General features: G+C 32.6%; 1 protein-coding gene across 1 annotated transcript in view; it reads right to left on the bottom strand.

Annotated features, from left to right (window-relative positions):
* Positions 1-25,316, bottom strand: part of DCDC1 (doublecortin domain containing 1) — a 508,775-nt gene that overhangs the window by 369,273 nt on the left and 114,186 nt on the right. Inside the window, exon 11 of the mRNA XM_021926829.2 lies at positions 18,002-18,168. Coding sequence (XP_021782521.2) covers positions 18,002-18,168 — 167 coding nt within the window. The remainder of the gene's footprint in view (positions 1-18,001; positions 18,169-25,316) is intronic.

Consider the following 25,316-nt stretch of genomic DNA (forward strand, 5'->3'; position numbering starts at 1 on the left):
TATGCTTTAATACACACATATGCATATATACATATGATTGGTTTGGCTGTGTCCCCACCAAATCTCAACTTGAATTGTATCTCCAAGAATTCCCACATGTTGTGGGAAGGACCTAGGCTAGGGGGAGGTAATTAAATCATGGGCGCCGGTCTTTCCCATATCAGTCTTGTGATAGTGAATAAGTCTCATAAGATCGATGGGTTTATCAGGGGTTTCTGCTTTTGCTTCTTCCTCATTCTCTCTTGCCGCCACCATGTAAGAAGTGCCTTTAGCCTTCCTTCATGTTTCTGAGGCCTCCCCAAACATGTGGAACTGTAAATCCAGTTAAAACTCTTTTTCTTCCCAGTCTCGGGTATGTCTTTATCAGCAGTATGAAAACAGACTAATACAACATATATGCAAATATATACATATACATATATATAAGGACACCCTGGTCAATAAATGGTGCTGGGATAACTAGCAAGCCACATGTAGAAGAGTAAAACTGGATCCTCATCTCCCACCTTATACAAAACTCAACTCGAGATAGATCAAAGATTAAAATCTAAGACCTGAAACCATAAAAATTCTGGGAGATAAAATCAGAAAAACTCTTCTAGACATTGATATAGGCAAATAATTCATGACTAAGAACCCAAAAGCAAATGGAAAAATAAATAAATGGGATCTAATTAAACTAAAAAGCTTCTGCACAGCAAAAGAAACTATCAGCAGAGTAAACAGACAACCCACAGAGTAGGATAAAATATTTGCATACTATGCATCAGACAAAAAACTAATATCCAGAATCTACAAGGAACTTAAACGATTCAGCAAGTAAAAAACAAATAATCCCATCAAAGAGTGGGCAAAGGACATAAATAGACAACTCTCAAAGGAAGATATACAAACAGCCAGCAAACACATGAAGGAAATGCTCAACATCAGTAATTATCAGGGAAATGCAAATTAAAACCACAATGAGACACCACCTTACTCCTGCAAGAATGGCCATAATTTAAAAATCAAAAAATAATAGATGTTAGCGTGGATGTGACAAAAAGAGAGCTCTTTTACTCTGCTGGTGGTAATGTAAACTAGTACAATGACTATGGAAAACAGTATGGAGATTTCTTAAAGAACTGAAAGTAAAACTACCATTTGATCCAGCAATCCCACTACTAGGAATCTACCAAAAGGAAAAGAAGTCATTATGTGAAAAAGACACACGCACATGCATGTTTATAGCAGCACAAGTCACAACTGCAAAAATATGAACAAGACTAAATGCCCATCAATCAACAAGAGGCTAAAGAAAATGTGGCATATATACATCATGGAATACTACTTAGCCATAAAATGGAATGAAATAATGGCCTTTGCAGCAACTTGGATGGAGTTGGAGGTCATTATTCCAAGTGAAGTAATTCAGGAATGGAAAACTAAAGGCGTAAGAATAATATAATGGACTCTGGGGACATGGAGGAAAGTTGGGAGGGAGTGAAGGATAAAAGACTACATATTGGGTACAGCATAAACTGCTCAGGTGACGGGTGCATCAAAATCTCAGAAATCACCACTCAAGAATGTATCCATGTAATCAAAAACTACCTTTCCCCAAAAAACTATTAAAATAAAATAAAATAATAACAATATATACATATAAATATGTAAATTTGTGTTATATGTACATATGCATGTATGCTAATATATACATGTACATATATGTAATATATAATATAAAAATATATTATATATAATATAATATACATATATTATATATACTATAAAATATGACTGGAGATTCAGATAATGGTTACCTCTAGAGAGGAAGCACAGGGAAGAAAAATTATACATAAATCTATCCAGAAAGATAGATATAGACATGCTTTATTTCCTGAAAAAAATATCTGAAGAAAGGATTTGATCGAGTTGCATTTGGCTTACAGAAATGTTTATTCCAATCTTTCATGTCTGGAATATTTTCATTATTTCGACATAAGGAAAATGAAGAAGCACATTCCTATTCCATATAGGAAACAGGAAACACAAAGCTAGGAAGGAGAATGGTATGGTTATTGAACAGTGATAATATTAGCTTGACTTAAGAAGAGATTCTAGTATTAAGGAATGAGGAGAAATAAATATGAACTGATAGGAGAATCTTGATGATGTAATACTTAAGGAACCAGGCTGAGGAATATAAGAGGAAAGATAGTATTTGTATTTGGAATATAATTTTCTCTTATATTTAAAATTTGGTAACTAAATGCCTTAATTCCAGGCAAGATGCTGTATCTGCAGCTTTCTTCTCTAATGGCTTCTTGCAGAACTGAAGGTGACTCATGTCCTAGCTCAGCCTGGTGGCTACCACAGAAACAAATCAAAATAAAGTGCCCAGAAAAAAGTACTGGGAAAAAAACAAAATAAATGGCAAACTAATATTGTGGAACTAGAGTCCAGAAAAATAGGAAAGAGGGTTAGGAACAGAAAAAGTATTTTAAGACATAAAGGCCAAAAAAAATAACAAAAATTAGAGCCACATATATCCAAGAAATTCAACAAATTGCAAAAGGTAAACTCCCCAATAAAAACCCAAAAGGCACATCATGATCAAACTGCCAAAAAAAAGTTATCAATATAAATTCTTAAAAGAAATAAAAGAAAAAGTCATTAGATAAAGAAGTACTAAGGTAAGAATACTCTCCAATGTTACATCAGAAACTTGTGATGAATAGAACAACATCTTTTAAAGTCTGGGAAAGAAAACCTATTGACTTTGTCAGTACTCAGTGGGAAGGAAGGAAGGTCTCAAAAAAGCAAGAGCTCATCTCTTTAACAAAAAAAAAAAAAAGTTTTAACAAAAGAAGTTCTTAGGGCAAAAGGAAGACAACATAAGCGGACACTTGGATTTATTAAGGAATAAAGAATATCAAAACTCATAAGTATGTGGGTAAAGAAAAAGACATTTTTCTCATTTTTAAATATCTTTTAAAATTTTCTGTTTAAGTAAGAATATAACAATATTTTCTGGGGAAAATAACAGATAAAAATAAAATACATGACAACAGTGGCACAAAGAATAGGAAGGATAAATAAAAACATATGCTTCTTATATTATAATGAAGTAATAAGTATTATTCAAAGATAGAGTATAAAAAGCTAAATATATAAACAAAACATCCTAGAGCAACTACACATACACTCATGCATACAAAGCAAGCCAAAAAGATATAGCTAATAAGCTTATGGTAGCTGTGTTAGGCCATTTTTGTATTGCTATAAAGGAATGACAGAGGTTGGATAGTTTATAAAGAAAAGAGGTTTTATTGGCTCACAGTTCTGTAGGCTGTACAAGCATGGCTCCAGCATCTGCCTCTGGTGAGGGCCTTAGGAAGCTCATAATCACGGTAGAAAGTGAAGGAAGAGTCAACACATCAAATGGTAAGAGGAGGAGCAAGAGAGAAGGGGGAAGTCCCAGGCTTTTTTAAACAACCAGATCTCATGTAAACCAACGGAGCAAGGTGCTAAAGCATTCAGGAGGGATTTACCCCCATGATCTAATCACCTTCCACCAGGCCCCACTTTCAACAGTGGGAATCACATTTCAACATGACACTTGGAGGGGACAAACATACTAACTATTTCAGTAGCAATGAAGTGACCAAAAAGAAATGTATTTTATCCAAAATAAAGCAGTTTAAAAAGATAAAATAATAAACAAATGAGACAAATAAAACACAAATGACAAGGTAAAATAATTAAACCCAATCATATTACTAATTATATTAAATGTAAATGGTCTAAACACTCCAATTAAAAGAAATTTTCAGACTGGAGGAAATAGCAAGGCCCAAATATATTCTTTCTACAAGACAGAATATAAAAATACAGATAAGTTAAAATTAAAGGACAGAAAAGTAAAAGGACAGTATTTTATAATAACATTTGTGAAAAGAAAATTGGAGTAGCTTTATTAACATAAAACAAAATGGACTTCAGAACAAAGAATATTACCACGAATAAAGAGGAACATTTCCTAAGGATTTTAAGTCAATTTATCAAGAAAATACAGCAATCTTAAAATAATACAAACCCAATAACAGCACTTCAAAATATATGTAGAAAACACTGATAGAACTGAAAGGAGAAATAGACAAATCCAAAATTACAACAAGAATAACAGAAGATGTGAACAATACTATCAACTAGCTTGAACAAACTGACATTTAAAAACACTTAAACCAATAAGACAGAACAAACATGGAACATTAATTTGGATATATTTTGAGACATAAAGCAAATCTCAAAAAATATCAAAGGATTAAAATTATACACAGTTTGTTCTCTGACCACGATGGAAACTAGAAACCAATTACAGAAAGATATACAGAAATCCAAAAATAATTCAAATTAAACAAGATATTTCTAAATAACAGATGTGAAAATCACAAGAAAAACTTTAAAGTCTTTTGAATTAAAGAAAAATGAAAACAGCATACTGAAATTTGTTAGGCATAGCAAAAGCAGGGCTTTGAGGGAAATTTATAGCATTAAATGCTTACATTAGAAAAGTAGAAAGGTCTAAATCAATTAAGCTCTTTTTTTATGAAACTAGAAAAAGAAATATCAATTAAACCCTACATAAGCAGAAGTAAGGAATTAATAAAGCATAAAATCAATGAAATAAATAGCAGACCAAAAATAGAAAATCAATTAGATGAAAAGCCATTTCTTGGAAAATATAAATAAAATTGATCACCTCAGCTAGACGAGTTAGGTAAAAAATGAGAGTCTAGAAATTGCCAATATAAGGAATTAAAAAGCAAATTCTACAGACTTCAAATGAATGATAACAAAATATTATAAACATCTTTATGTCAATACATTTTCAATTTAGATTAAATGAACAAATTCCTTAAAAGACATTAAACTACTAAAGATCACAAAGAATTATGTAACATAAACAGCTACATGTTGAACATAAAGATAGGAACACTGAGGAATACTAGAAGGGGCAAAGAGGGAGAAGGGCTGAAAAACTACTTATTGAGTAGTATGCTCACTACCTGGGTGATGGGATCATCTGTACCCCAAACCACAGAATATAGCCATATAACAGACCTGCACATGTACCCTGCCAAATGTAAAATAAAAGTTGAAATCATATAAGAGTAAACAAATAAATACCTATACGAATACTAAAAATTTTTTAATTCATAATTTAAAACCTACCTGTAAACAAAACTCCAGGCCCAGATGGTTTTACTAATGAACTTCACCAAATACTTAAGAAATAATAGAAGTGGTAAACAAACTTGGAAAATAGAAGAAGAAGAAGTACCTCTCAACTCGTTTGATGAAGCCAGCATTACCCTAATACCAAAATCAGACAAAGATATTAAAAGAAAGATAAACTACGGGCCAATGCCCCTCAAGATCAGAGAGATAAAAATCACTAATAGGATTTAATAAATGTAATAAATTCAAGTAATAAAAATAAGGAGGATAATATATAATATATATGCAAATACTACATGAACAAGTAGTGTTTATCTCAGAAACATAAGGTTTAATATTTGAAAATGAATCAACATAATTTACTATATTAACAGTAAAAATATGTATATGAAAATCTCAATAAATGCAGTAAAAAGTATTTGACAAAATATATTACCTAAATTATGACCTGAATAATCAGACATGAGACCCACAAATTCTCACACAGCCCCCAGGGTAGCAAAGTTGTAGCCAGAAAGGCCTCAGATATTAAGGGCCGACGACCAACTGGCATTTATATCTGGAATGAAAGGATGGCACAGCATAAGAAAATAAATGAATGTAATTCTCCACATTAACAAAATGAAGATTAAAAAACACAATGATGATCTAAATTGATGCAGAAAAAGCATTTGGTAAAATTCAATACGCTATGATAAAAACACTCCAACAAAGTAGGGATGGATATGAAAAGGCCGCAGCTAACATCATATTCAACAGTAAAAGACTGAAAGCTTTTCCTCTAAAATCAAGAACAAGACAAGGATGCCCACTCTCACCACTACTATTTAATATAGTACTGAAAGTCCTAGCCAGAACAGTTAGACAAGAAAAAGAAAAGGCACTCAAATTTGGAAGGAAGAAGTAAAATTATCTCTGTTCACAGATGAGATTATTTTACATATAGAAAACCCTAAAAATTCCACACAAAAATCTGTTACAACTAATAATTTCAGCAAAGTTTCAGGATACAAAATTAATGCACAAAAATTGGTTGCATTTCTATATACTAACAATGAGAAATCCAAAAAGGAAATTAAGAAAACAATGTAAATATACTTAACACTACTGCATTGTACACTTAAAAAATGGGTAAATGGGTGAATGTAATGCTGTGTGTTTTTTTACAATAAGAAATAGTCATAAAAATATTAAGGACCAAAAAGAAAAAAAAATAGAAGAAAGAAAAAAAAAAATAAGGGCCAAAATGCCTACAATTACTACACTGCAGAGGCTGAGGGGTGGCTCATGTAGGCCAAGACCAAGATGGAAAAATGTGGTACTAACTCAGCAAGAGTCAAGCTAAGAATACAGCTTCCAGGGTGCACTCCCACCCACCCAGAGAACATCCAGCATCAGCTACCAACCTCAGCAGCAGACAAGACCAATCATCTCTGCAGTCAGACACCACATGGCTCAAAGGACCACCTTTCTCTCCCTTGAACCATGATGACTCCCGAATATTTTACTCACATGCTATCTCGAAGGATTTATAAAAATTGGGTAACCTTTACTTAGAAAACTATGTACCAACATTTTAAGTTGACATTTAACATTTTTTATCATTAGCTTAAAAAGTTACAAAGTATGTAATTTTCTGCCATGTTATAAATATTGCCATTACCAAAGAAAACTGTTAAATTGGTTTTTAAAATCTATCCAGTGAGGTTTGATACCAGAGCAGTTTTACATCAATAATTATCCATTTTTTAAAACTTGAAAAAACTCTTCTTTAACAATCAGAAAGTTATGAAATTTTGTTTTTGTTTTTGTTTTTTTGAGACAGGTCTTACTCTGTTGCCCAGGCTGGAATGCAGTGGCATGATCACACCTCACTGTAGCCTTGACCTCTAAGGCCCAGGCAATCCTCCCACCTCAGCCTCCCAAGTAGCTGGTACCACAAGCATGCATGCATCATCACATCTGGCTAAATTTTTTATTTTTGTAGAGATGGTGTCTCCCTATGTTGCCCAGGCTGGTCCCGAAATCCTGGGCTCAAGCGACCCTCCTGCCTCTGCCTCCCAAAGTGCTAAGACAATCAGAAAGTTTACATCCTTCCTTTTTCTTCTCAACTTTGTATTTCTATACCACTTCTTCCTTAACAGAAACACATATATAATGGCAAGGAAAGATTTGGAGCCCTATCACAAGCTGATGACACTAATATTTTCAAAGTGTCCTTTTGTTTGGTGCCTGGAGGTTTTTACACCACAAGGTGATACACCAGAATAGACTCAGGATGAGGAAGAGGTGTGCTTTGCCTTTTTAAAGGGTGAATGGAAAATGGGAAAGGAGAAAACAAATGGCATTCCCTTACACTGCAGGCACATTCTCAATCAGAATCATTTTACTAAAAAGTGCATATGGGAGTTGGGAATCTGGACCTTCATTCTCTTAAAACCACTGTACATCTTCTGCTCTTTGTATTCATTCAGGGGAACAACCCCAACTGTTACTTAATAAGCCCTTCTCCTCCATAAACACAGATGACTTCTTGGAGGGAACACAAAAAAAAATGGCAGAAAGATGAACATCTGGGCATCTTTATTCAAAAGGCTGAGCATTGCCTAAATAAACCGGTTAAATTATTTGGTCTGAATCAGATTTAGTTTTATTTTTCTCCCACCACCACGTGTGAAAGATAAAACCAGATTTAAACAAAATAAGGAAAACACTTCTTGGCATGTCTTGTATAGTGTGAGTGGATTTGCTCTCCTGCAGTGTGTATCTCCTTCCTAAAGTAAACTCTAGAAGATGCTTTCCAAACTTCAATGATTTGCTTTCCCCATCCACACTATCCAACCATGTTAGGATCTCAGATCCTGAGACTGAGGAAGGTCTTCTGACCTTAGTCTTACATTCAAAATAGGCCACACATTTAGCTTTTTTCATTATCTGCAAATAAAGTTACACACACAATCAAGAAGGTACAGTGACAGGATACTCTGGAGAAGACAGTCATTTTGAAACATCTGCCCCATCACCAGATCATTCCCCCAACATGGGTTATGATTAATATTTTTAAGAAATCTTTTAATTATCATGTAAATAGAACAATTATATCATACTGTGCTTTTTGTTAATAGAGTTAATTTTAAGGGTAATCATGTAAAATATACTTAATGGTTTTAAAATCCTGTTTTGGCATTTCTTCATTATTTAATATGCTGTGAACTTTAAAAAAATATACCACTCTCAACCTCTGAAAGGTCCTATCTATATCCACTGCCCTTAATTCTCCAACACCAATTTTTACTTTAATCCTATTCACTCTAAGTTTTCATTAGCTTCCAAAGGCCACTGATATCCTTTTTTAAAAAAATCACATATAACCTGTTTGAAATGATATCTTGTTCACTCCTGACTTCATACCACTGCCTATCTGAATCTCCTTTTCAAACTCTACCCATACTTCAGTTAATAAAACATGCCTTGCATTTCCTAATGAAGATAGGCTTTAGTGCCATTACAACCCTATCTTGCTGTCTCACCTTAGACAAGGACCTCACTGCCATTGGTCTTAATTACTTTATAATATTAATAAAGATGCTGGTGATGATAGCTAATCCTCAGTGAGCACTTACTCGTAAGTAAGTAAGTAAGTTCCAGGTACTGTTTTAAGAGTCTTTGGTGGCTCATGCCTGTAATCCCAGCACTTTGAGAAGCCGAGGTGGGCAGATCATCTGAGGTCAGGAGTTCAAGACCAGCCTGGCCAATATGGTGAAAACCCGTCTCCACTAAAATACAAAAATTAGCGGTGCATGATGGCATGTGCCTGTAACCCCAGCTACTCAGGAGGCTAAAGCAGGAGAATTGAACCTGGGAGGTGGAGGTTGCAGTGAGCCAACCTCGTGCCACTGCACTCCAGCCTGGGTGACAGAGTGAGACTTTGTCTCAAAAAAAAAAAAAAAAAAAAAGAGTTTTATATACATGATTTAATCTTCACAACAACTCAGTGAGGTAAGTATTACTGTCTTATTATCTATAAAATGAGAGGACTGGGTTACACACCCTTTAAAATTCATTCAACCTCAAAATGCTTTCATTCTATTTTCATGCTAGTCTTTCTTTTATTTAAGTTCCCATAATACATAGAATCTGTACCACATATTTTAGCACTTCTTTTTATACTGATAAGTATATTTCTTAATAGCTTCACATGGGTGTGCCTTGTCTCCAAAACAAGAAAGTAGCTTCCTGAGGGCGAGGCCTTAGAGAATTCTCCTATATTTTCAACAGCGGTTAATACACAGAGCACATAAGTGGTACTCAACACTTCATCATTTGAGTTTGTCTTCTTTGGTTCTCTAATTACTTTTTTGGGGTGGGGAGGTACCCAAAAGATAAGGTTAAATCAGTAACTGGTAGAATTATAGTCCCTAAAGATGCCACACCATATAGTTCATTTATAAGGATCTTAAGAGACACTGAAGGGCCTAAAGGTGTCCACCTGGTGGTTGGATGGCAAACAGATTGTGAACTATATGGTTTTGTTTTGTTTTTTCAAAATATTTGCTTTGTTTTGCTTTATGAGGACTGGAGCACCTTACCTATCCAACACCAAATTAGATCCTGATCATGTTAAAAGATTTGTCACTTTGTTAATCACAGAATGAGGATTCCAATGCCAGAAGTGAAACTGGAATACCAGTAGCAAACGCCATGAGGCCTTTAAACACCTGTAATACAGGCCTTTAAAAGACCTTAACTTTTACAACTTTCTATAACTTTTATAACTTTCTGTAACCTAAAGAAATTTGATCTGAATTTGTTAAATAAACATGAATATACCTGAATTTCAAAGCATATTTAGGATGTATGCGATTGTTTTTATTTTAATTTACCTTATATGATTATGAAGACTAAGGAGGAAAATAATTATAAAAAGAAAGCCATAAGATTTGTGAAGGAAGCATTAACTAGACAGGAGAAGACCAGAGATGGGTATTTTTTAAAAGTCCTTGGAAAACCCTTACGTACTTTATCCTACCTTGTCATAACACCTGTAAGTTACAAGGTTACATTTCTTCTTATGTGAAAGGCCTGTATTACAGGTGACATAACAAAGATGTGTCACCTTGTTAATCACAGAATGAGGAATCCAATGCCAGAAGTATAACTACACATCCGACCGAATTTTTGCCTTGTAAAAAAGAATTGTCCAGTGGAATTTTCAGTGATGATATAGCTATTGAGTAATCAAAATGTGGCGAGGGAGACTGAGGAACCCAATTTTCAATTTTATTTCATTTTAGTTTAAAAACACAAGGTATAGTGTATTGGGCAGTACAGTTCTAAAAAATGTAACTCACCTGTGGTTTGCCAAGGCTGAAGCCCTTTTCAGCACCTTTTATTTATGCTATAATTCTTTTCTCTGAAGCTTTCAATATCTACTTCCCAGTCACATATATTAAGTGTTGATAAATGAACTCTTGCCACATCCTTTTTCCATGCATGACTGGCTATGTTTAGAAACTTAAATATTTTAGAAATGTAACAGGATACTGATTATTTTAGGGAGGTTATGTAAAATTGATTTTCTAACATAATTGAGAAAGTTTTATGGAAGAGAGCAATAAATTAATGTTATATTAATTCACACCATTTGCAACATATAAAATAAGAGCAAAGAATGAATTATATTATTTGAAAATTAGAAGTTTGTTGTAAGATTGATGTTTACTCGAACTAACGCTACTAACAAGAAGTGAGAGGAAGCCACTATATATGTCTCTGAATAAAATAAAGCAAAGCAATGATTCCCAACATGTTTACAATTGCTTTATCAATCATTAGTCAGACTTCTCAACAACCAAAGATCTTAACTAGCAATCATTGACAACAATGATCCATTTGAATAGTAAATAGAAAATACTAGTCAATCCTCAAGAGAGTTGGTTTTCCTCCCACTAAGAATGTGCATTCAATACCGTTTTAGTTCTTCAAGGAAAAAAACATTCATATTCTTGTCCATTCACACGAACCTCTCAGTGAGCATTATTGTTTTGGGAGGAGGGGGCAGAAGGCAGGGGGCCCAGGATGTTGACAGAACAGATAGGATGTCAGGTGAAGATAGAATGCTATGCCCTCTCTAACCAGCTGAAGACTCGGCATGATTGTTTTCTTACAAATAATACCTGTGGGTGTTGAAACTGTTCAGGAAATCTATCAAACACACTCTTTCACTTTGCTGCTGTAACTCTATAAAATTTATTCTCATTTCAAAAGAGTCATAGGCAATAATACCTGTAGGTGGTTGAGTAATTTAAAGAGCATTTGTCAGGTCTACTTTCAAGTACTTTGCCTGGACAATTCTATCTTTATTTGGAGATTTTAAAATGCAATATTTCTACCCAATATGATTAGAAATTTCAACATAGGATATCTTCATCTAACTAAAGAAGGGTATCTTCATCTAACTAAAGAATTATCTTAAATATAAGGGGGGATATAACATTAGGATGTCTGAGAATAAATTTTTGGTCAGAAAATGAAAATAAATTTATGTTATAATCATTTCCATTTTTTACAATTATGGAAGTCATTCACACACAGACATAAAAACCAAATACATCAACAGTGTATTAGAAAAAATGCATTAATAATATATTAATGCCAAATTATTCATCTCAGGGAAACCTAAAGGCCTGGCTCTATAAACTTAGAAAAATGGTCCATATTCTGTGAAGGGAGAGTTGAGTGAGAAAAAACACAACTTTCCTTGTTAAGTCCATCTATATCCATATTAAGTTTACTTTATCTGTATTATAATTAAAACACTTAAATTCAGATTTTTATAAAATTTTCTATTCAGTCACAAGTACAGAGGATAAATGATTTTTAAATGTTTCCATATTAGTTCATTCAAAAAGTATTATAAAATGAAACAATTTAAATACTTTTTAATTAATCAAGAAAAGTAAAGTGATAACTAATATTTTTAATGTGTTGATAAAGATGGAGACATATTCCTAGATGGTCCCCAAATGGAATTCACTTTTCATGAAAATGTTCAGAATTGCGTAAGCAGAAAAGTCTATCTTTCCTTCATGAGATGCAGTTTTTAAGTAAAAAAATATTTATTTTAAAATACCATTTGAAACGTAAGTTGGCCCTTATTCTCTGAAGGAGGTTTACCATTAATAAAGATAATTTTCCTAATTGAAAGACACCCAACTGAGATGTCAATAAAGCTCTCTGGTTTTATAGAACTGAATTACCATGTAAAAAAGAAAAACCTCTATTTTTTTCCAAAGTGAGTTATTTAATAAATAGTTTTCATGATTAAAAGTTCAATTTTGAGCTAGAGATACATATTTGACACTTGGTAGTATAATTCTAAAAGAATTAGAGAAAAATACAGATTTCAAAATTTTCTCCTGACCTAAACAAACAGCTTTATGACAAGTCAAATGAAACGTTCCATGAAGATAAATGTGTCATGGATAACTGATGGAAAATAAACAGTATTTCAATATCACTTCTTATTTTATTCCACTGTCGCTTCCCCCCTCTCTGTAATAATTACCTATGCACAAACTCTAGATGGCAATATTGCACTTACTGTACTTTTGAGAAAATTGTCGCAGTCGATCCCCACATATCCTCTTTATCAACATTTTATGTGCCATGGATCTATAGCCTCTTATTATAAGTGTAATGAAGCAGAAGTTATTGAAGCATTTTATTGATTGCTCAGATCACAAGTTTACTGCCATACTGAATTGGCACCTTACTCACTGAAGCAAACTGCTGACACCTTTTTTAAAAAGTGACAACTACATCTATTTCATGACCAGAAATCCATTTTCATCTCTATCAAGACAAGAATGCAATTTTCACTTCATTTAACTGATGTTAGGCCTGCTCAAAGCATGACACTTAGAAAGAGACACAAGTTTAAGGTTCTTAAAATACTTCAAGTAACTAGAATGCAGCTTGGTTTCAGGAAAAAAAAATCAACAATCACTCAAATCTACAAACAACCTAATATTCTAAAAAAAATTACTTATCAGAACCTTCAGAAGTAGTTTTCATCTCGAAATGACTGTCACGCTATTTTCATGTTTTTAATAGTACATTGCGTTTATATATTATAGATTTTGTTCCAAGATTTCAAAGGATAATTAAGAAGTTTTTAAAATATTGAAATATTTTAAGTGTTCTCACAGAAAGACTAAGTCAAAGAAACAGCTCAATTTTTAAAGTATATACAGAAAATAAAATAGAAATAGTTATTCATTCAATAATGTAGAACCAATAAATTATTTTAATTGACACAGGATCTGAAAAGACTAACTTTAAGCACTTTTTTTTTGAAAAATTAAAATACTAAGATTCCTTTTTAAATACTTTATGCAATAAACAAATTTTGTCAATAATAAATGTAATTCAAGCATATTTTGAGCTGAATCAATTCTGGATATAATTATATTATACTGTTGTTTGATACCTAATTACCAAACTTATTGAAAGTGTGGATAAAGTGAGCCAACATTTACTTACACAATTTTTTAAACAAAATTTAAGTGCTTTGATAGAGCTTAGTTTTAGTATATTAACAAAATACATTTCAATTTTAAACTGCAAAAACAATATATACTGAAGCTAGATGGTTATTTCCTCATCAAATAATATGCCCACAAAATAAATCTGCAATATTGTTATAATTTAAAAAGTAAAACCTAATTTTTGAAATAGAAATTCAGTACCTGAGATCGCTAAACACAATACGCCAAATATAGAACTTTTACATATAGCATATATAACAGCATCCAAAAAAGTTAACTTGCTTAAATTAATAAACAAAAGAGACTACATACATGCAAAAAAATTTAAATTTAAATCACTCAGGCCAAAAATTATATAATCCTCAACAAACTTTATTAAGTAATGATTTACTAGAAATAGCTCAAATACACATTTCTAAATTAAAATTACAGAAATAAAACATTTTCCCACAACTTCAGACATAAATAGAAATTGCAGTGTTTTTCAATACACTACCAAAGTTTAGAAAATACCCCAAGAATTTAAGAAATACTGGAGAATACTTTGGTTTATTTATTTTGCTTTAAGTAATCAAATCAGCTAAAATTTAATCTCAAACTTAATCATTTTATTCCGAAGTGCTAAAAACTAGGAGTAGAATTTAAAATTTCTTAAAATTTCATAAATTCACAGATGCATTTTTTCATGGCTTAACGAAATCAGGGGCTATGACTCTCTTCCTAATTAAGATGGTGCTTATCATATTATAGTTAGATACTCATTTCCCTTTTTTTCTCTCTGAATTTCAAAAATAACTATGCAATCTATAAGAACTGTTAGGTCATACTGTGAACAGCTTTACATGATTAAAACTGAAAGTTTATAAGCGTTTTCAAAAATTGTATTAAAAAAAAAAGTGCTATACATTCTTTTGTAAAAGTCTCCAGGAATTTTGTTGGTTTGGGGAAAAATTCAAACTTGTGAAGACATTTTCAGAAATGAGTGTTTCTCAAAAATCACATTTGTACTTAACACTGCCCATCAGCCATTCTGAGTCATTATTTGTATAGCTGCCTGGCACAGTTCCATACACATTTACGCATCTTTACAGTGTTTCTGAACAGACTACCATATTTTGTTTACTGACAGCAACTAAAAGCTCTATGTAGGATCATAAATAAAGAAGATCATGTTTAAAAATCACTAATATCATTTTAAAAGGTAGTGCAGCCTTGTGTTTTGGCCTCTGCTTAGCTGTGTTAGGCCTATGAATGACAGCTTCCCTGCTTGAAGCACACAGAAAGCACAGCCTTCCTCATTCACTGACAGGACTGTGGCCTTTTCACACGTTCCTTCCACAGCAGTGTTTGTCCCCAAACACTAGAACTCGACACAATGGCATTCCTACTTCAACACCCCCACCAACAGCACCACTACATAACAAGAATGCTAATGAGATGGAACAGGCCCTGTCACTGAAAGTGTTAACTACATTTCATAGGAATGCGTTTATGCAATTGCAAAGATTACCAATTAAATAGATTCTGCTTAGCTCCAAGCAATTTCTAAGATGTTTCCACTTTTAAGGAAATAAATGTGATAAATGTAAGACTAAGTGACTTTATGCTGTTCTAAATATAATATCTCATTTTAATACACACGAATCAGTATATATTTAAGACCACCCTAATGTAGTGTGCTTAATTCAGTTGCATGCTATAACAGCCAAGCTAAAGTTAAAAACTGAAAAATGAGTAAGTTCGTAAACATAAAACCAGTCGCCCTGACTTTTCTTTTAAAGCTATATTATCGCGATTTATTAAAAGAAATTTCCTTTGGGAATGACAAAATTTAAAGCTTACATTTTGACAGACATCAAGACAATATTATTGTTTTTATACGTGATCTCAAAAGTGAAATAAATTGAAATAATATCAAGAAAAATCTAATCATACGATTTATAAACTTTAATTTGTTAAGGAAATAGGAATCATCACCTAACTCCATTTCACCTATCTAAAGATTCTTTAACACAATCTTATATAAAACTAAATAGAAAAGGCTATACCAAAGGTCAAATGAAGTAAGTGTAGTTCAAACAAAGTTCATTAATGCTTCAGAAGGATATTTGCTAAGAAATCCCACTCACAAATAAAGATATTGTCAGGCTTAACACCTAAGCATTGATGGTCTGATAAGGATATCACTATAGTGAATTCTCTAAACATTCAAATAATTTTAAATTAAGTCTTGGTATAACACTACAAAAGAAGAAAACCTCAAGCATACATAAAATAGAGCACATCTAAAGCAACGGAAATTTACATAAAAATGCATAATGAGCAAATTTCTGCTTATTTTTCTTCATTTTTATATTTCAAAATAAAACTTAAGTATCATATTAAAACTGCTGAATGGAAAGCTCTGAATTACAACTTAATGGAAGAAAAAAGCTTTAGGAGAAATGGCAGAGAGCATAGGTTTCAAAATATTCTTAAATTCATATAATGTTGAAATCTTTACAGATTTCCCAAACAGACAATTACAGAGACACTGAAAGGTTAAATTTTGTTCATAATTTAATATTTAATAAAATATGTTTTTCATCTATTTTGAATCATAAAGAAATTTTTAAATTAAAGCACTAAGTAATTCTGAAAGTATTTTTTTCTTACAATGCACAGAGCTCTTTTAAATCTAGTATAGCAATTTATACTTATTTAAATTTTACATGTTTAAGACAGTGTAAGAAAAACATGCCATTACTTTCCGGGACGTTTCTTATTTCTAACACCCTTACTTGAAATAAAACTTAGAAAATGTTTAAATTTGTCTTTAGATTTTATTTAAACAGTGCTTTTCTTGAATTGGAGAATTGTCTCATTATTTCTTCTAACATTAAATAATTTTAATTTTCAGTAAGTGGAATCAAACCACATAATTTCAAATAAATTATTGTAATGCAATTCATCATGATCCATTTTACAATATCATTATATCTTAAAACGTAAATATTACAACTAAAATAATTTAATCTAAATGCAATAAAATATTTTATACTGGTTTCTATATATAATGGCTTAATAGAGAACATTAGTTTGGATTTTTATTTCTTTCATTGTATTATTACGAATAGCCTTATCTATTATAATTATTAACCCTGTTTCTGGATCTGCTGAAATTAACGAGGCAAACCAAACACATTTTGCGAAGTTTCGTGGGAAGATGTTTTTTGCTAATTCTGGATACCTTAGTACAACACTTTCTTCCAAAGTCAATACAAGTTGTTCTTTTCCAAACTCTACAGCAGGAGGTGCTGTGTGAACACTAAGACTGACAGCCCATTCCCACCTCCCCTTCCTCTCTGCAAGCAGAGAATAATAGCATGATGCTTTCAAAATATTCATTTTTCAGCAGTCTGTGGTCTCAGATAATGAGCCCAGTTCTAAACTGGAACCTCCCAGTTCAAAATGTAAAACCCAGTCCTTATTTAGCTTGGTAAAAATATGTGCTTCAATTCTTAAAACCAAGTACAAAGAGGATTTTTTAAATGTGGCAATTTCATTTTTATGTTATAAATGGCTTCGTAATTCTGCTTTACAAATGTGAATCATACTTTAAGATAAATCAAAAGTCCCTATACATGATTATAAAAATATCACCCTTTACACACACACATACAAATATGAAATAAATACACAGGAATTAAAGGACAAAATCCAGTTTAACCTGATTCAAATAAACTAACTCTGTTTGTATACTTTTGGCTCCTGAAACAGAGAAGTTAAATAAGGATAAATGAAGTAAGTTGCTCTTGACATGAAGTTGATTCGCGATTCCATTTTTCAGAATGTGATTTGTTGTATTCTAACCCCCATAAATCTGATTTTATGCTGGAAAAAAATAGAATGCTAAACATTTAAACCTTCAAATGACTTAGGAGCTATTTATTTTCTTAAAGTAATAGTTTATAGAATTTCCATGTAAGAAGTTGCCTTCACTTTGCCCAGTATGCGCTGCAAGAAAAGATGAGACATATGACATCTTATACCAAAAGACAGACACAATTAGCTCCATTATTGTTGGCTTTGAGATTACAGAAGCAGCATTTTTGGCTCCCTAACGGGCACTGAGCTCACAAAATACATGTCACAGTTCTTTTATGACACAATGCCAATCATTGCCTCTATACAACCAAGCACATTTTTAAAACATATAATAAAGCAATTTTTAAAGAGGGATGACTCACCTGTTTATAATATTTTTTTGTAGACTTTAATCGTTGGTACAGGGCCAAAAGAACTCCTTGGATGTACATCTTAGCTCCTGAGGGGCTGAAACCTTCTCCCTTAGAGACCCAAAGTGGTCCCCGCAAAGGTGTGATGGAATTTTGCAGGCATTTTTCAAGCAGAGGAACTATTCGAGAAAAGAAGGGAAAAAAATTCTTTTGACCCAACCCAACTGAAATACACTGCCTGGAACACAGCCCCAATACCAGAGCTAACTCTTAACATCTATTATTTATATCTGACCTGGGTTAAGTCTTAGAGAGGCAATTCCTGCGTTACTAGTGGCCACCATGAAGGATGTATTTATATTGAGACACCCCCCATGCAAGACTCATAAGCTTTGTGAGCACACCTGAGTAGTTCTGAAGTGTGCCTAACTAGCTGCACAGAGTGTCATGGTGTGCACTGATTGCCTTATCTTCTCATTTATCACAGATGAGTTGGAACCAACCTTGCTGAAATCTACTTGCATTGTCCTGATAAAATTGTAAGATCCATGTTGTTTCTGTATATAGCTTCTTGTAGAGAAGTCTATATACCTAAAACATCACATCTGGAAATTATTCATAAAATATAATCCACACCTTTATAAGCCATCCTATTTGAAGATTTTTGTTGCATTCCTTAAGTAACCCATACAACAGGATGGCAAGACTGTTTAAAAATAGCAGGGAGAATTTTAAGCAAGCAGTTTATCATACCTTTCTTTTTTCAGTTTCTGGAATATGAAACAGTCAAGGATTTAGGAATGCTATTCCAGCACACGTTTTGTAAACAGATAAAAGATATTTACTTATGGGTATGTACTGCAACATCCACAAGGAGTTGACAAACATGTTCATACACTTTCTCACACGATTAGCTTATAAAGTCTTTCTAGTGTAAAACAGTCCAATAACACGGCAGCTAGCTAACATTTTTCAAGATTTAATTTTCCTCTGAAAAGCCAGAAATCAAGAAATAAAAATGGCACACTTGGGAATCCACAAAAAGTAAATATTTTTCTGTATTTGGTCATTATTTAAGTATATACATGTGACACAAACTTAAACATACATAATAACTATATGTATTGGCTACCTTATTCTGATACACATTTCTGCTAGAAAAAGGAATTAAATAGATCACCGACAAAGAAAACAGGTCCGGCAAAGAAAATAGGTCATGCTGTTAGTTATGTTATATGTTGCATATTTTATGCAAAGAGGCCTAGCATAGTAATCTGGAAATTGAATTACAATTAGGTTCAGCTGAGCTGCTGAAAGGCTGAGTTATGCAAATGGCCTTTGCTACTGGTATTCTGCTAAATTTTGCTCTTGGTAAAAAAGTTACGCATTTCATGGCACTAAGTTCCACAACTCTCTAGCAAAGCATAATATATAGTCTGTCTAATATGTTCAACACTAAGGAGAATGTTGAAAACGGGGTTCAAGATTTTGCTACTAATATAGTATAAATAAAGTTAGGAGGAAATTATGAGCCAATGACTGCTGAAACATCTTCTTAGATGTATGCATAAAATTCACTTATTTAGCTTGAGAAACTAATTCCTGAAATTCATCTATCAATCCCATTTTTATACTCTCTTAGAGTAATTGCTTTTCTAAGTCTTATCATAACAAACACCTCAAACTTAAAAAAATATAAGATCATAAATATTATAAAAGCAATACAAATTAAAAGATAAATGAGCTTATATTCAGAATTATAACTCTTCAACCTTTAAAAAATGTAAAATATAAATCAATCTTGATTACAATTTTTTTCAAAAGAAACCTAGCTTAAGAATCATCAGTGCTTTTAGTTTATTGCTACACATTCATATATTACTATGCATTAGATTTTAATTCATACACCTTTAATTGGTATACTCATTGAACCTGCCATACTTTTTGAACACTGAAAGGCACGACATAAATAGATATTAAGTTGAAATAAAATTTAATAAATTGAGCAGTAGATGATAAGCTTGAATGATTTACACCCTAGAGTTAATCTTGAATTTAAACACGAGAAAATTTTATCAGATTCTCTATCTATGCTTGTCACAAAATAACTTTCAAATTCTTTATGTCAGCCCAAGGGACTCCAAAAAAAGCACTTACTAGATTTAACAACAAAAATTCTAGGTTTTTCAAAGTTTACACTGTACCACAGCATAAGCAGTGTCAGAATTGATACTGGATGGAAAACAGCTCCCATGTTCCACATGATTTATGTAATTAGGAATACTATGGAAACCAGAAACAGCAAAGCAAAGAAAGCAGTATTCACAAGCAGGTTTTATAAGGGACTTCAGAATCTGCTCTGAACTTGTTGAATAATCTGTTCAGTATTCCAGAATCTCCCTGCTGGAAGCAGGGTCCTCATTATAACCACGAGAGCACTAATAAAGGTTAGCCTCTGAACTAGGGATTAGAAGGCTCTTTCTTTTTGGAAGCTGCAAACTAGTAACTTTGATGATCTTCTTGAAAAGGAAGACAAAGCACACTCCAAGAACAAACAATGTTTCCACTAACTAGGAAGGTACAGAAAACATAAGAAAATGATACGCCTAAGTACTTAAAAAAGATATATAAATCAGCCTATGTTATACTAAAAAATAATAATATTTATTAAGCAGTTAGAATTAAAGAACTGTCCATTTAAAAAGGAGCCTTGGCCTAAAATGTACTTTTAAAATATTATTGAATAATTGATTTTTTAAAAAAAGAAGTCGCTTGACTTTTTAACCTTAACCATAGATTTTAACATGGATGTGAATTAGTTATTTAAGTGTTTTAGTGGATATTCCTAATATTCTATACCAAATCATAGCTCATAAGTACTCTTAACCAATGGTTTTCTTCTCTTTTATGTAGAGTTCCCTTTTTCCCTTATTATTTTTGTGTCCTTCCAACCATGTGCTTCTCTGTCTTCAAACTATTACGTAGAAATATTGCCTCATTCAAGAAGGTTATCCTATGGTCTTTTAATATTTGTGTACATAACAACACATAAACATTTCTTCTTATGCGAAAGGCCTGTATTACAGGTGTTCTACCTAGTTTCTCCTGTTCGCATGATTGTGGTAAGAACTTCTCTTTTCTGTATTTTCATTAAGCTAGCCCTCAACATTTCATATTAAATGGTTTGGAAGTTGATCATCCCTTAAATTTAGCAATTATGCATATATCAGTCAAATGGAATCATTTCACTGGGATCATTTCCACCCCTGGAAAGATGAAAAGCTATGTGGATTATTACTTTTTATTCCTTTTGTTTCATCTCAAGTTATGATTATATGGCAAAATGAAAATTAATCCAATCATTTCAATGAGTTTGGCGCTAAGACTGAGGCTGTTAATAACTCATATGACCAAAAAGAGTAACTTAACTGGACAGAGCTGGTAGTGAGCATCATGGGTAAACAGATTATATAAACAAAACTAGTAGCTATATTAATTTCATAATTATCAACTGACACCTTTCTCACTCTGTTTCATTCCTTTCCCATCGTCTCCCCTCTTTTCCCACCTATTTAATATATTCTTATCCTTCAAGGCTCATATCAAATGTTACCACCTCTGGCAAAATATCCTAAATGATTTAGGTGGAATTAATTGCTCCCTCCTCTATGCCTCCCATAGCATTCTCTCTTTTTTGTTGTTGTTGTTTTTTGTTTCTTTTTTCTTATCAATTTGTATTAGTTCATATCTTCTCCTCTCCCACTTTCATCCCCCAGTAAATCCTGAAACCTTCTGGAGTTTGAAGCCGTATTTTTTAGTTCGGTGAAAGCAGTGCTCAACAAATGTCTACTAGATGAATAAATGTTACTGCAGATACACTGTAGACAGTCTTCTGGGTAAGTTTTAAGAACATAACTATAACTATCTACGATCATTTAGAAACTGTAACTTTCTATAACTTAAAAAAATTTGATCCAAATTTGTTAAATAAACATGAATATTCCTGAATTTCAAAGCATATTTAGGATGTGTGCAACTGTTTTTATTTTAATTTTCCTTATATGATTATGAAGACTAAGGAGGAAAATAAATATAAAAAGAAAGCCATAAGATTTGGGAAGGAAGCATTAACTAGACAGAAGGCCAGAGATGGGTATTTTTTAGAAGTCCTTGGAAAACCCTTACATACTTTATCCTACCTTGTCATAAATCATGCTTCTATAGAAAAAGGCACATAATAAAATTTAAATGCAGAGCAATAATATTACATTAAGGTCAAAATAACAAAAAGGTAATTTCTTCTAAGAACCCCAAAAACGAGTTCAAATGTTAAATAAGAAAATAAAGTGTTCAGTCTTCAAGAGGATCTTATATTAAAACTATTTCATCACTGATAAGAAGCGTGAACTTATTTGGGATACATAATGGAGGAAGTACATGACAAGGAACCAAAAATCCCTCTAAAGAGAAACCACAAAGCTAATCAAATTTGTCTATCAGATTTAGACTGGAATATTCTGTCATGATCTATACCTAGGGAATATATATCCCTCTCCAAAAGCAACATCCTACATTGAAAGGGCTACTTTGCATACTGCATTTCAATCTAATATGGAAAGCTACAAAGATCAGGATTTTGTATTAATAGCATTTCAGGAAGCACAGGGAATAATCAAAGGCTTTAATAACTTGCTTACAAAAAAAATTAAAAGTCATGACAATTAAATATCCATAACCATAATTTACATAATATTGTAATTTTCACATTTCAGTCAGAGTACATAAGACTATGAAAGAAAAGCACACTGCCCAGAGTATAGTTACCTATAAAGAAACTTCTATATACTCTTTGGCAGCAAGCTGCAGGTCCAACTTCTAAAATACTTGACTATTGCTAACAAGATATCATTTAGAAATACACCAAGGCATTTGGAAATTTCCCACCAGTTCAACCAGTTCAACTGGCATTTTTTTTTTTTTTAATGAAGTTGACCTAAAAAGTCTTCTTTGGTCAAAACAAAGTAAATTCTTAAAAGATACGTAGATGCGACTGCTTCCCAGTCCAGGAAGTATGACTGCAGGGAGTTTGAGCTAGTGCCAAGGTATGTGTGTATTTTAATGTTCCTTACCCAGCTTTGGGTAATAGCTGGAAAGCTCCTGGTCCCACAGCAACCATTAGACACCATTCAAAAGCATGGTCTGCAGGGAAGATTGAATGATGGAGAACACACTGTCTCCTGTGTTGCTTGATTTATATCAGTGTATTTTTATCCAAACAAAACTAAACTAACAGCTGCTGTGTACTTTTGTTTACATGCTATATGTCAAATCTTATTGTCCCTAAGGTACTTATGAGAAAAGATTTAGCAGTCGTTTTCTTAAATACGGATGCCTACCCAAATTTGGATTTTTCCTCCACTGAACAAAATGACAAGCACACGATTGCTATACTTAGAGCAATCTTTCACAGCTGCTTTAGTTTTTCAGTGATCCTATTAAACTGACGGCATATTGCCTGTGGGGTCTACAGTGTTATAATACTGCTGTAAGAGACATTGATTTGTATGATAGGATCAAACAGAATAGTGATGCATTGAAGGGAAGAATTTCATAGGTCATATTGTTTTTACCTGAGTAAAATTTAATTTGGACATTATGACCTTTATAGGACACCTGGTTATTTTAATTACTCATGTGTGAATGAATGTTGACATTAAGGCTTAGGAGGTATGAAATCTTAGAAAGTCCTCTCCATTTCGAAAATGCAGCCTGAGTCATGTTTTTTTCTTAAACTGAACGAAGTAGCTGTGCATTAAATATGCTGGCACATCTTCTGCTTGAACAAGTGGACCGAAATGGTGTGAATTGTTAATGCCTTGCTGCTTTGGTTCACGGCTTGTGATTGATCATTTGTAACTATATCTACTCCTTGTTCCATGAAATCAAGTATGGAGTAATGGGTTCATCAGATTTGGGGGTTAAATTGAGAGTGAAGAGGTACTGTGTGTGGAAATAAGAGTTGCCATGTTCAGGGCTGGCCTTGTAACAGCATGGAATCTAAAGGCGATATTCAAAACCACTTCACTCATCATACGCTTACTGATTCTGAATAGGGCCCATTTGCAGGGGACATTTGGTAGTTTTCCAATACGCTTTATGCCTCTTTCTACTTCCACCACCATGCACATCTTTTTTTCATACATCCCCAGTAGCACATTGGTAGAACAGGTCACCATACACAATTCATTTATTTAAATGACTTGATTTATACAAGTAGAAATAAGCTGGGATTCTATTGTCTGATCTTTCTTTTCCCTTCAACAAAAATAATAGTGTGTGTGTCTTTGAAAATACAAGGATTTTGTGAACGCAATTTCTTGGACATCTAAAATATTTGACATTTAGTAGTAATGTAAAATAATTGGTTTGGTATACATGCAGTTAAGATTACTTAAAGAAATATTGAGAATTAACTACACCTAGCCAATTTTTATGTGGCCATGGCCTATACCAATACATAAAATTGAATATGCATGACGTGGTATTGTAAACTTTAAAGCTCTGTACAAAAACTTCAAGTATTATCTTAGTTTTAGGAAGTATAATGCACAGAACTCAACAAATAAATCTAACACAAAATAGAAGTAATGGTCTTCAGAAATGTCATTATATAATTACTTGATCTAATAACTGACATTTTTATTACTTCAGAGTATTTGTATTTATATTACTATCCCAAAAAGTTTAACCCACATGGTATTAAATTAGGCACAAATTAACTTTTGACTCAGTCAGAAAATAAGTAATAGAAAACACAGTAAAACTTAGGAATAAAATCAGTTACACAAAGCACTTACATACGTAAATAACATTCAAAAGCAAGCTAATTGTAAAATGTCTTGAAATTCCACTGTTACATTGCATGGTCACATTCATACAAATCTAAAGATGTAGTTAACCTTTTTGTTCTTTTATTTCCTTCTTTTAAGACTCAAAGTAGGAATAATAATAACACCCAGAACAAACATACCTAATTCAGACAGACTTAGAAGTCAGCCAATGTGGGTAAAACAGTTTGGTGCCCTTGAATGTAAATACTAAGTCAACATATTACTTATATTTTAATGATTTATTTAAGATGTAAATAAATATGTCATGAGAGATTTATACTTTAAATGTGATAGACTAAAAAAAGCCTTAATCGTTTCAGCAACAAAAATGGAGGATTCCCTTTGACATTTATTTCTCCACGTTTGTTTCACAAAGACAGAATCTTCTATAATTAGTGTTTTTACATATTTTTGTCTATGATTTCTTCTCTCTTCTA

The sequence above is a fragment of the Papio anubis genome, chromosome 12 (genome assembly GCF_008728515.1).
Source record: "Papio anubis isolate 15944 chromosome 12, Panubis1.0, whole genome shotgun sequence".
In the NCBI taxonomy this organism is placed as follows: domain Eukaryota; kingdom Metazoa; phylum Chordata; class Mammalia; order Primates; family Cercopithecidae; genus Papio; species Papio anubis.